The following is a 12,424-nucleotide window of genomic DNA, read 5'->3' on the forward strand; positions in this document are numbered from 1 at the left end:
AATAGATTTGAAAATGATTAGAAATAAATCATTTAACACTGAAAGAGTAAAGATCTGGTGTATTCACTGTCTAGTCAAAGAAGCATTCCATCAAGGTTTTTATCTTCTTAATATATTGCAAAGTGAGAAGGATGGCACTCCTGTGAAGTCTCTTGGTGCACGGATAGGGTCCCAACCCGTTACGTATTAACAGTTCAAGAATCCAGCACCCAATCTGGTGAATTTATTTACAATGTGTAGAACGTGTACAAAATGTTTTGGTCATTAGACCTTCATCAGTTTTACACTAAATTGTTCCAATAGCGTCAGCAAAAGCTTGTTTTAAGGATATGGTGAGCCTATGGTAGCCTGCCGCCTGGCGACTCCTGATGCTGCAGTGACCATTGCTCATTTTGCCCTTCTACCCAGCTAATTCTTCTCTTTCCCATTTGGGTCTATGATATCACTTGATTAAAAAAGACTAGCTGAATCCTGCTAAAATCTATGTAGAAACAGGAAGTCTCTTTTCCCTGTATGAACCATGAGTCACAGCAAAAGTCCCTGGCAGGGGGAAAGAAAGGAGCAGTTGGGTCAGGAGCTGAAGAGGATTTTTGTAGGGAAAAGAAACTCGCTGTTTCTATATAAAGCAGAGAAAATAGATTAATTTATTGGATCTAAATATTGCAAAAGAGCGGATTCCCTGATCAGGAATTTATTAGCCAAAGCACTTTATGGCTACAAAGGGGTTCACTCTAATGACTATGTAATATTTAATCTATCCTCTTGGGGCACTGCAGAAAATCAAGCATTTATTGATATATTCACCTGATCGCTGCAGATTGTTGCGGTCATCTCATAGTCGGAGACCCTTTTAACAAAAGCGAATACTAGAAATCATTATCAGTAATGACCCTTTTGCTTTTCAGAATGGAGAAGCAGATGCTATTTCTCTGGATAGTAAAGACGTTTACAAAGCTTCATTAGATCCTTTTAATTTGAAGCCCATCATGACTGAAGCTTATTCTGAGAGCGGTGAGCACTAAATTATTTTACTTATCTAGAATCAACTCTCAACAATCAGAAATGAACATTTCTATGGTCCTATCCTAACCAAGATATTGGATTTATAAAACACAATAAAGTCAGTTCACCACCGCTAAGAAACTGCAAAGAAGGTACACGCACGAAAAAGAAGACGCGACAAAAGTCAGCAGAATTTCGATGGTTTGAACGGTTATATCAAACTTTCAACTTTATTTTGCATTTTTCTTTTCTTTATGCTCAGCTATCCTTCAGGACTCCTGAATTTTATTTTTTCTTTTCTATATTTAAAACTCCATTACGCATTATTCAGGAGTAATGGAGATTTTAAATATAGAAAAAATAAAACTTTTCTGTAATTAAAATTTAGCCACTGATGAGTGTCACTACTATGGCTGAAACATAGTAGCTTCATCACAGGCTCCTGTTCTGTTTTCATGTTTTTATTACAACAGGGAATAGAAGAGATGTTTTTCAGCAAATCCAGCAATGAAGGCATTTCCTTTTTTTTCTGGCCTCATTGTGTTAAAGCTATAAAAATAATATGATTAAGCATCCTAAAAGAAATGTAAATTAAAAATGCCAGAATGCCGTATTATTCAGATTATAAGATGCACTTTTTTCCCTCAAATTCGGGATGAAAATGGGGGAGCGTCTTATAATGCAGATATACCTTTCCTGCTGCAGGTTGGGATGAGGGGGTGTTTGGATGTGTGGTGCGGCGCACCACTGCGGGTGTCCGGTGCTGCGGGTGTCCGCTACTACAGGTGTCCAGTGCTGCGCTGGCTCTGCCGACATCTTGTGAAAGCCCAGACCCCAGCAGTCACATGGCTTCCTATGCGGTGGACTGGACTCCGGGAAATTGTCTGCCGGCCAGGGGCGGTGCATGTACAGATGATAATTATTTATTTGTGTCTTAAGGCAATGTTCATATTGTGTGCAGTCCACATGTCAGTCTCTCTGTCGGGGCTTCTGTCTGAAGCCCTGGAATACAGGATTCGGACAGAACCTCTGAAGGAGCCATTCGCTGTGAGGCAGACATAGTCAGGTGACAGCTCCCATCTGTTTCTGTAATACTTTGGAGGTATTTACTTTCTATGTCAGTATCATGACAACTTGTTATCTAGATCCTAAAAATAAGGTAATCTTCAATTCGCCATGAAACAGCATCTCTATTATGTGAATAGTCTTTCTTCTCTGATAATTTGTTTTATTTGGATAGAACATACCCCTTGTATGAGGCATCGACAGAATGTGCTCGGAGGAAAAATAATGAAAATAGGGGCATTTGTACCAAAATGTGATGAAAAGGGAAACTACGTTCCAAAGCAGTGTCATGGCAGCACCGGTTATTGTTGGTGTCTTAACGAAAATGGTGAAGAGATTGAAGGAACAAGAACTCCACCAGGAAATCCGGGCCTAACATGTGAAAATAAAGGTACTAACCCATTCTATCAGTGTTCTCACCTCAGTCTCTACATTGGGTTAGTTATGCCCTTACTTACTATAGGTCATTCTTTACAATTAGGAGTCAGTTAAAGGGAACCTGTCACCTGTTTTGGCCGATATTAGCTGCGGCCACCAACTTTCACTGCTTATCGACAGCATTCTTTAATGTTGTAGATAAGCCCCCGATCTGACCTGCAAGAGAAGAAAAATAAGTTATATTATACTCACCGGGGGGGAGGCAATCCTGTGCATTCCGGTCCGATGGGTGTCGTAGGTCCGGGTCCGGCACCAGGAAAGGTCAGAGAGGCCCAGCGCCAACACACTGCAGTACTTTGCTCTGCCCTCAACACGGCAGAGAAGTACGCGTGTGCAGGAGCGCGATGCCAGGGAGCAATGAAGAAGCAGAAGAGCTTCGTCACAAGAAAATGGAAGGTGCCGGACCTGCAACACCCATCGGACCGGACCGCCCCCCGGGTGAGTATAATATAACTTATTTTTCTTCTCTTGCAGGTCAGATCGGGGGCTTATCTACATAAGCATGGCCGGCTCCAGGTTTTTGAGGGCCCCGGGCGAAAGAGTCTCAGTGGCCCCCCCTTAACACATACCACGATTCATGATGCCCAGATACAGCAGAGAGATATAGGTATAGTACAATGCCAGATTTCACTTCTTACATGAGTGATAGCTATTGGAAATTCTGCAGTGTGTATATACAGGACAGGAGGAGTGGTACTGTGCAGTGTATATATACAGGACAGGAAGAGTGGTACTGTGCAGTGTATATATACAGGACAGGAGAAGTGGTACTGTGCAGTGTATATATACAGGGGGAGTGATACGGTGCAGTGTATATATACAGGGGGAGTGGTACTGTGCAGTGTATATATACAGGAGGAGTGGTACTGTGCAGTATATATATACAGGAGGAGTGGTACTGTGCAGTGTATATATACAGGAGGAGTGGTACTGTGCAGTGTATATATACAGGAGGAGTGGTACTGTGCAGTGTATATATACAGGAGGAGTGGTACTGTGCAGTATATATATACAGGAGGAGTGGTACTGTGCAGTGTATATATACAGGAGGAGTGGTACTGTGCAGTGTATATATACAGGACAGGAAGAGTGGTACTGTGCGGAGTATATATACAGGGGGAGTGATACGGTGCAGTGTATATATACAGGAGGAGTGGTACTGTGCAGTGAATATATACAGGGGGAGTGGTACTGTGCAGTGTATATATATATAGGGGGAGTGGTACTGTGCAGTGTATATACTTCAGCAGCCACCCAGTCCAGGCCCCTAGCACCTGTCCTGTATATATATTATATATACTGTATCTATACAGGCTGTATAAATACAGTATATACAGGACAGGTACTGGGGCCGGGGCTGGGCGGCTGCTGAAGTATATATTTATATATATATATATATATATATATATCAGCTGCAGCCGCCCAGCCCATGGCCGCCCCAGCTCACCCAGACTGTCAGAATACTGCGATATCATTGCACTCACTCAGGTGCGGGTAGGAGCTCCTCCAGAATCATCCTGATAAGTTCAGCAGTGCAGCCAGGGGCGGGAGAGCAGAGCAGGAGAACGTGCTCTCTCCGCCCACAAACAATGTCACGCTGGCTGCGTTCTTAACCCCTATGTGCCTGCCTGCACTGAAGATGCTTGTGCCAGCTCCCACTGCCCGCACCTGTAAGACCGCCGTGCCCACAAATTGAAAGTGTAAGCGGCAGGAAAAACAGCGGGCAAGCGACAAGATAGATCTATGACAGCGTGAGTGGGCCCCTCGTTTCGCCAGGGCCCCGCAGATAATATCGGCTAAAACAGGTGACAGGTTCCCTTTAAATTATCTACAGTAGTTACAGAAATACATTTCATAAGGTTAGGGATGAAACATTCCACATAATAAATAGCAAGTGGGGGTGAGTAGCGGTCTCTATAATGTATGCTACCACAGGGCTATAGGGAGGGACACAGGGGACCATCTGAAAACATTTATTCTGAATACCTATAAGTGATTTACTAAGTAAATGGCTCTCCTATCCAAAATATATAACCTACAAAAAAGAGGCGTACTAAGCCAATGTAAAATATTTAATCTTTATTAATTACATAGTTAAATAGAAATATACAAATAAAATAATTTAAAAAGTACTATAATACATTACCGATATTCATCTCTACAAGAGAGTATGATATGAATATATGCCTTACTAAGTCCAGTTCCCATATAGGTGTTACCAAAATATGTAGTGCCACCTAATGAACAGTATAGGCCTATGCACATACACCGGTAACCAAAATATGTCCTTTGCTCAGAACAAAATCCAGCTCTTAGGATACAATATTTTGGATAACAAAGTTAGTGTCAAGTGTATATGACTACACGACAGTGGACGTTTTCTCTTTTTTAAACAATTTTATGTGTATATTTCCATGTAACTATGTAATTAGTAAAGATTAAATATTTTATATTGGCTTAGTACTCCTTTTTTGTAAGTTAAACATTTATTCTGAGTTGGTCAGTGTAATTATCCCAGGTGAAGGAGAGAGGGTGAGGTTTGCCAACACTGAAGGGAGTGGGAGTGAAGATTGTATCCACCACGAGGGTAATGATTAGCTGCCCTCATAGGGAATATAAGGGGTATCACACTAGACGTGGCAGGAAGACTGGTATATGTGTGAGGCATACATTCCAGCTTTTTCTAGTCATCCTATGCCAAGAACTAAAAAGTTTACTGTATTTTCCTTTTCCTTTTGGGTCCTATCTCTTCTCTGTACCACAATGATTCTATGTAACGGCTTAAAAGGAAATTCTCATTTGGACTCTTCTGCTGGGCCTTGGTATGCCTCTGATTTCACACCAAATTTTCATGTATGGTTCCATATTATTCATTGGTTTTTGGAGAGCAAACACATTGGCACACAAGGAGTACAATGGAGCCGCTACAGTACTGACTGTACTCCTTTGGATTAAATCTTTACATTATATTAAAAGTAGCCATCAATACAGAAACTACAACTTTAATCTCTATTTAAAAAAAAAAACATGCAATGCTTCAGGACCTTCGTTACCACAGTTAAGATTATATGATACAACATACATAGCAATAAACGGCTTCATAAACTCTTGGTTATATATCCATTTTTAGCAAACAAACCTCCCTGCTTGAAGGAACGTCAGAAACTGCTCAGTGCTAAACCTTCACCAGCAGTTTTTGTGCCGGAATGTGATGAAAAGGGCAACTATCGACCTCAGCAGTCCCATGTCTACTCCTGGTGCGTGGATGAATATGGGGAAGAGGTTTTTGGCTCCAGAACTTTCCCTGGAAAACCACCAAATCCATGTGAAGCTTCTGGTAAGAATCTACTTCACTCTTCCATCCTCTCCCTGTGTATAGATGTTATTACAGGCAGTGATTACAGATATAACACTACACGGAGTCACTATTATTATTATTATTTATTGTTATAGCGCCATTTATTCCATGGCGCTTTACATGTGAGGAGGGGTATACATAATAAAAACAAGTACAATAATCTTAAACAATACAAGTCATAACTGGTACAGGAGGAGAGAGGACCCTGCCCGCGAAGGCTCACAATCTACAAGGGATGGGTGAGGATACAGTAGGTGAGGGTAGAGCTGGTCGTGCAGTGGTTTGGTCGATCGGTGGTTACTACAGGTTATAGGCTTGTTGGAAGAGGTGGGTCTTCAGGTTCTTTTTGAAGGTTTCGATGGTAGGCGAGAGTCTGATGTGTTGTGGTAGAGGGTTCCAGTGTAGGGGTGATACGCGAGAGAAATCTTGTACACGATTGTGGGAAGAGGAGATAAGAGGGGAGTAGAGAAGGAGATCTTGTGAGGATTTATCACTGATACATTGTGACTCTATAATTGTGTAATATCATTGTTGGGCTCCTTGTTATTGTATGCAGAAGTGATAGAGAAGAAGGTGGATCTAAGCTCAGCCTACAACAGCTCTGATGGGCTGAGAAATATTTGATGAAAGTATGGTATGAAGGTCATCCTACAATATAGTCAGGAATATACAGAAAATAACAACAATTCTTCTATATTTGTCTTATCAGGTGAAACGCTCTGCATAAAAGAACGTAATAAAGTGCTCAGCGCAGCAGAACCTTTACGAGGAGCCTTTGTACCGGACTGTGATGAAAATGGCTACTTTAGTCCATTGCAGTCCCACGGCAGCACCGGATACAGTTGGTGTGTTACCAAGAATGGTGACGAGATAAAGGGCACAAGGACTGGACCGGGGCAGACACCCCCTACGTGTGAGGTCCCAGGTGAGGAACTACAGAGTATGTCAGGCATCACATTTGTGGGACACCGGCTGACCAAGGCCACTTTTCTAAGCCCCAACACAACTACTGAATAAAATAGCGTGCCGGCACCAAAAAAATACTACTTTTTGCGTAATATACCATATTTTGCAACTTCTTAACACTATAAATCATAAAGATTTGATAAATTCTCTTCTTAAAGTTCAATTCAATATGAAAGATCGCATAAAATCTTTGCTCTGATATTTATGTCCTCTTTTTGGACCTTTGCCTTCCACGCTCATTCATTTTTTAAATTAGAAAAACTTTTTATTAAAATGTTTTGTTACCCAAACAGAAAAACACAAAACCCCCAATCCTGCCCCACGCTCAGCCATTTGGTCCTACAGTGAAGCATCATACTTGGCAGTGGAAAGTGCAATAAGCCGTCCCCGCTTAATTGTAAATTGCTGCGGAATATGTTGGCGCTGCAAAAATACAATTTGTAATATTATTGTTAAGCTCTAGTATTTCATACTGTGGTTATCTACTTGAACATTGTGCATGCCACCCTTGTCTATGCCACCTTAACTACTCTACCTGCCTAAGTGGATCAAGAAAGATACGTACTAGTCATATTCTCTATATTTGTTTTTTAGTTCTTTTAGTTTTTGTTTTTATTAATGTAAGATGAACAAAGCACTTAGTTATTGCCTGTCTGTTCCAATTGAAACAATTATTGAGAGTGTTCTGTCTTCATACATGTTGATACGGTGTGTGATCCAACATACAGCATAAACCATTTCTGTCTTCCAAATAAGCAGACTGTTCTCTGTAGTCTAACTTGTTTATTGGTAACAGGTATTGAAATGCGGTAAAACTAAAGGAATACAAATGACATATATAAGTATTGGGCTAAACAATCACACAGCTGCTACTTTACAACTGACAAAGAAAGTATACAGTATGATGCAACCTAAGTACATAACTACATACAGTAAGTCGCTGGTAATCACATTTCCTGTGTACTGACTGCTATACAGTTAATCACATTCTGTACAACACTACATTGCAAGAACAGGGATAATGATCTTACCGGATAAACTTAACCAGGATGGCAAGTAAGTGAGGTAGTTCCAACACAGCAGAAGAACACGTGTGTCCAGGAAGAACACAGGGAGAAAATGGAGGTTCCTCATCCCAAAATGCCTTGGTTCAATCCCACAATGCAACACTCTAATTATTACTAAAAAACACAGGTAATAAATTTAGCCACCACTGGGTGGTGCTATAACACAGCAAAAATTGGAATCATACTGTCCTTTTGAATGGACAGAACACTCCCCGCTTGGCATCAACCGATGCCACACACAGCTCTTTTGGCGAAAACAGTAATACAAGTTCCGCAACTGGTCTGAGGAATTAAACGAACGAGGGCACAAACAAGTGAGTTCCAAGTTGAGAACCTGTTGAAACGGTGGGATTTGAGGTGATTGTCTTTAGCCACCATACGTAGAACGGATACCTGAGGGCGGATTTCCCCATCTGCCTCTGGATCCACCAATTCAAAGGTGTTTGACTCGTCAATGTATGGCGTCGAACAATATAAGAATGTAGGGCCAGTAAACCTGGTTGAGTCCTTAAGATGTCTTGCTTCAACAGATCTGGTTGCATGGTCCGCAGGATTGTGTTGTGTGGACACATAATGCCACTGTTTAGGGTCGGTGGATCTCCTGATCCTTAGCATCCGATTGCTGACAGACATAAAAGCGACGAGTTTCATTGGAAATGTACCCTAGCACTACCTTGCTGTCAGTGTAGAACTCGACTTCTTTGACGTCCAGGTCCATTTCTGTCAAGATAAGTTCAGCTAACTCTACCTCTAGCACAGCTGCACAGAGTTCCAGTCTGGGTACTGTGTGTTCATGGAGTGGGGCCAGTTTTGTCCGGCTCATAACAAGCCTTACATGGCATTGTTCGTTGATGTCGGTAGTTTTCAAATACGCTACTGCTGCAATTGCTTTGGTTGAGGTATTGCAGAAGATACAAAGCCTTTGCATCTCAACTTCTGTTGATGGCACGGAAGCATATGGTCGTGCCACGTAGAGACTTGGCAGGGCTTCTAACGAGTTCTTCCATCTTACCCATAAGTCTCTTTTCTCGCTGGGAAGCGGATCATCCCAATTGGACATCTCTTGGGTGAGGGCTCTCAACATCATTTTACCTTGGATAGTTACAGGAGTTACAAATCCCAGAGGATCGTACAAGCTGTTTACTACGGACAGGACGCCTCTGCGCGTGAAGGGTTTCTCTTCTTCGCTGATCTGGAAGGTGAATGCATCCTTTTTCAAATCCCAGAGTAAACCAAGGCTCCGCTGCATAGGAAGGGAGTCCATGCTTAAATCCAAGTCTTTTAAATCGGTTGAGTAATCTTGAGAGGGAAATGCTGCCATTAGTTTTTGGCTGTTGAAAGCAATTTTGTGCAACCTCAAATTGGACGAAGCGAGCATTTCTTGTGCCCTTCTTAGGAGACTGACTGCCGACTCATCTGTGGGTGTGGATTTCAGTCAGTCATCTACGTAGAAATCCTTTTCCACAAAAGATCTTACATCCGATCCATACTTTGCTTCACCCTCTCTGGCTGAATGTCTAAGGCCATAGATAGTGACAGCAGGGGAGGGGCTGTTCCCGAAGATATGTACCTTCATACGATATTCCACGATATCCTTGTAGGGGTCATTATCGCGGTACCAGAAGAACCTCAAGTAGTTTCTGTGTTCTTCTTTAACAAGGAAGCAGTGAAATATCTGTTGGATGTCGGCCATAAATGCTACTGCATCCTTGAGGAAGCGAAGAAGTACTCCCAGAAGTCGGTTATTGAGGTCTGGACAAGATAGAAAGACGTTGTTTAATGAAACACCTTTGTATCTGGCACTTGAGTCAAATACTACTCTTATCTGACCTGGTTTCTTTGGATGATACATGCCGAAAATAGGTAAGTACCAACATTCCTCAGAATCTTGAAGTACAGGTGCAATTTCCGCGTGGCCACTCTGGAATATTCTCTCCATGAAGGTAAAGCAGTGTTCCTTTGTCTCTGGTGTCTTCTGCAGTTTGCGTGTAAGGGAGACAAATCGACTGTAGACAAGTTCTCTGTTGTTGGGTCAGCGTTGCCTCTGTGGTTTGAATGGTAAAGGTGCAACCCAACTCTTTGATTCATCTCTTACTATCTCTTGCTCCATGATGTCCAAGAACAGTCTGTCCTCTATGGACGTTGCTACCTGGTTGTTTTCTCTTGTCCTGTGGAAAACTGTGCACCCTATATGATCTTCCTCACCGTCGCATGCATGGTCTTCACAGGAAGGATCAGCTAACGGACGAGATGGAGGGGCGTTGTGTGGCAATTCTTTAATCAGGAAACTGCTCTCGCATGGCTGGAAGAGAGACAGACGTCCATTTTCAAGAGTATTGGTGAGCATATTGTTGACTGATGTCGGCCTGTGTGCTCCACCCAAACAGACGTCTCCCACGATGACCCATTCTAGGTCAAGTCTCTGAGCATATGGGGCGTTCTGTGGGCCGTTAATCTGTCCTCTAGCCTTGTGGACCCGTAGTATGTCTCTTCCGAGGAGTAAGACAATTGGAGCTCCTTGGTCCAGTTCCGGTATCAGGTGAGCTATACGTTTCAAGTGGGTATGATGAGCTGCTACCTCTGGTGTAGGTATCTCAGACCTGTTGTCGGGAATCTGGTTGCACTCCAGTATTGATGGCAAGGATAAGCAGGTTTGACCATCCATAGACTCTACCTTGAATCCGATCGCTTTTCTCCCCGTTGTCTCGACAGTACCTGCACATGTCTTCAAGGAGAACAGAGAGCCGGGACGGGCAATGTTGAAGGTGTCGAAGAGAAAGGACTTAGCTAGGGACCTGTTGCTCTGATCGTCCAAGATTGCATATACCTTGATTGCCTTATCCCAATGGCTCGCTGGGAATACTCTGACAAGACATATCTTCGAGCAGGATCTTCCTGCTACAAGTTCCTTGCAGATCTCTGTACACTGAGAAGTGGCCACGGGGGTGTCTATGTCAGGGTCCATCTGTTTTTCGGCAGACTCTTCTACTTGTGACAATACCCCTGAGGGTGGTCCAAGGTGTAAGGCCATGTTGTGCTCCACACTACTACATTCTGCGTATTTCATACTGGTTTCACAGTTCTTGGTGAAGTGTGAGGTCGTCGCGCAGCATCTGAAGCATATCTTGTTTTCCTTTAGGAAACTCTTACGGTCTTCTAGAGACTTCTCCCTGAAGGCTCTACATTTTAGTAGAGGATGAGGTTTCTTGTGTAGGGGGCAGTGTTTGCTGAGATCCTGAGGTTTGTCCTCTTCTGGAGATGACTTACCTGCCCTGTAAGGAAAACCTGTGGAGGTAACATTAGTTTTGTGGTCTCGCTCAGATTCCGGAAACTCCACGGCTTCTAAGATCTCAGCTTTGGCTATTGCGGCTGCTGCTTCTTTTTCAGTGGAAAGTCTTTCCAAAGTTGCTCGCAGGCGTGCTGTATCTGCGTCTCTATCAGCTTGCAGGCGGGCTCTTTCTGCTTCTTGCTCTGCTTGCAGGCGGTCTCTTTCTGCTTCTCTATCTGCTTGCAGGCGAGCTCTTTCTGCTTCTTGCTCTGCTTGTCTTAACTTTAACTGCATCTCTTGTGCAGCGAAGGAGGATCTTCCTTTCGCCGCCTCAGCTTCTGCACGGGCGAGGGTGACAGACCTTTTCGAGGAAGACTTGCTAGAGCGGCTTGTTTGGGACCTCGTCCCGAGTGAAGATGCTCGACTTGAAGACATTTTGTGTCCGTTTGCAAGATGTAGGACGTCTCAGAGCGGGTAGAAATGAACTTCAGCATGGACTGAGACGTGTCGCGCTTGGTGGGCTGTACTCTCTGTACTTGTGGCTGTATGGCGGCCGCTGCAGTATCTGCAGGCAGTGCGGTGTGGTACAAGTGGCTGTGTAAGTGGTATTTGCTATCGTTGGCGTCTAGCCTGGTATTACTGCTATCGCTGGTGTCTAGCATCCGTTTTACTGTTCTGTCTTCATACACGTTGATACGGTGTGTGATCCAACATACAGCATAAACCACTTCTGTCTTACAAATAAGCAGACTGTTCTCTGTAGTCTAACTTGTTTATTGGTAACAGGTATTGAAATGCGGTAAAACTAAAGGAATACAAATGACATATACAGTATAAGTATTGGGCTAAACAATCACACAGCTGATACTTTACAACTGACAAAGAAAGTATACAGTATGATGCAACCTAAGTGCATAACTACATACAGTAAGTCCCTGGTAATCACATTTCCTGTGTACTGACTGTTATACAGTTAATCACATTCTGTACAACACTACATTGCAAGAACAGGGATAATGATCTTACCAGATAAACTTAACCAGGATGGCAAGTAAGTGAGGTAGTTCCAACACAGCAGAAGATCACATGTGTCCAGGAAGAACACAGGGAGAAAATGGAGGTTCCTCATCCCAAAATGCCTTGGTGCAGTCCCAAAATGCAACACTCTAATTATTACTAAAAAACACAGGTAATAAATTTAGCCACCACTGGGTGGTGCTATAACACAGCAAAAACCAAAACGCTAATAGTAGTGAACTT

The 12,424-nt window shown here is 42.9% G+C and overlaps 1 protein-coding gene across 1 annotated transcript in view; it reads left to right on the forward strand.

Annotated features, from left to right (window-relative positions):
• LOC138638539 (saxiphilin-like) overlaps window positions 1-12,424 on the forward strand; it is an 82,859-nt gene that overhangs the window by 7,342 nt on the left and 63,093 nt on the right. The window contains exons 3-6 of the mRNA XM_069727919.1: window positions 906-1,011; window positions 2,243-2,458; window positions 5,636-5,842; window positions 6,573-6,788. Coding sequence (XP_069584020.1) covers window positions 906-1,011; window positions 2,243-2,458; window positions 5,636-5,842; window positions 6,573-6,788 — 745 coding nt within the window. The remainder of the gene's footprint in view (window positions 1-905; window positions 1,012-2,242; window positions 2,459-5,635; window positions 5,843-6,572; window positions 6,789-12,424) is intronic.

The sequence above is a fragment of the Ranitomeya imitator genome, chromosome 5, assembly GCF_032444005.1.
Source record: "Ranitomeya imitator isolate aRanImi1 chromosome 5, aRanImi1.pri, whole genome shotgun sequence".
In the NCBI taxonomy this organism is placed as follows: domain Eukaryota; kingdom Metazoa; phylum Chordata; class Amphibia; order Anura; family Dendrobatidae; genus Ranitomeya; species Ranitomeya imitator.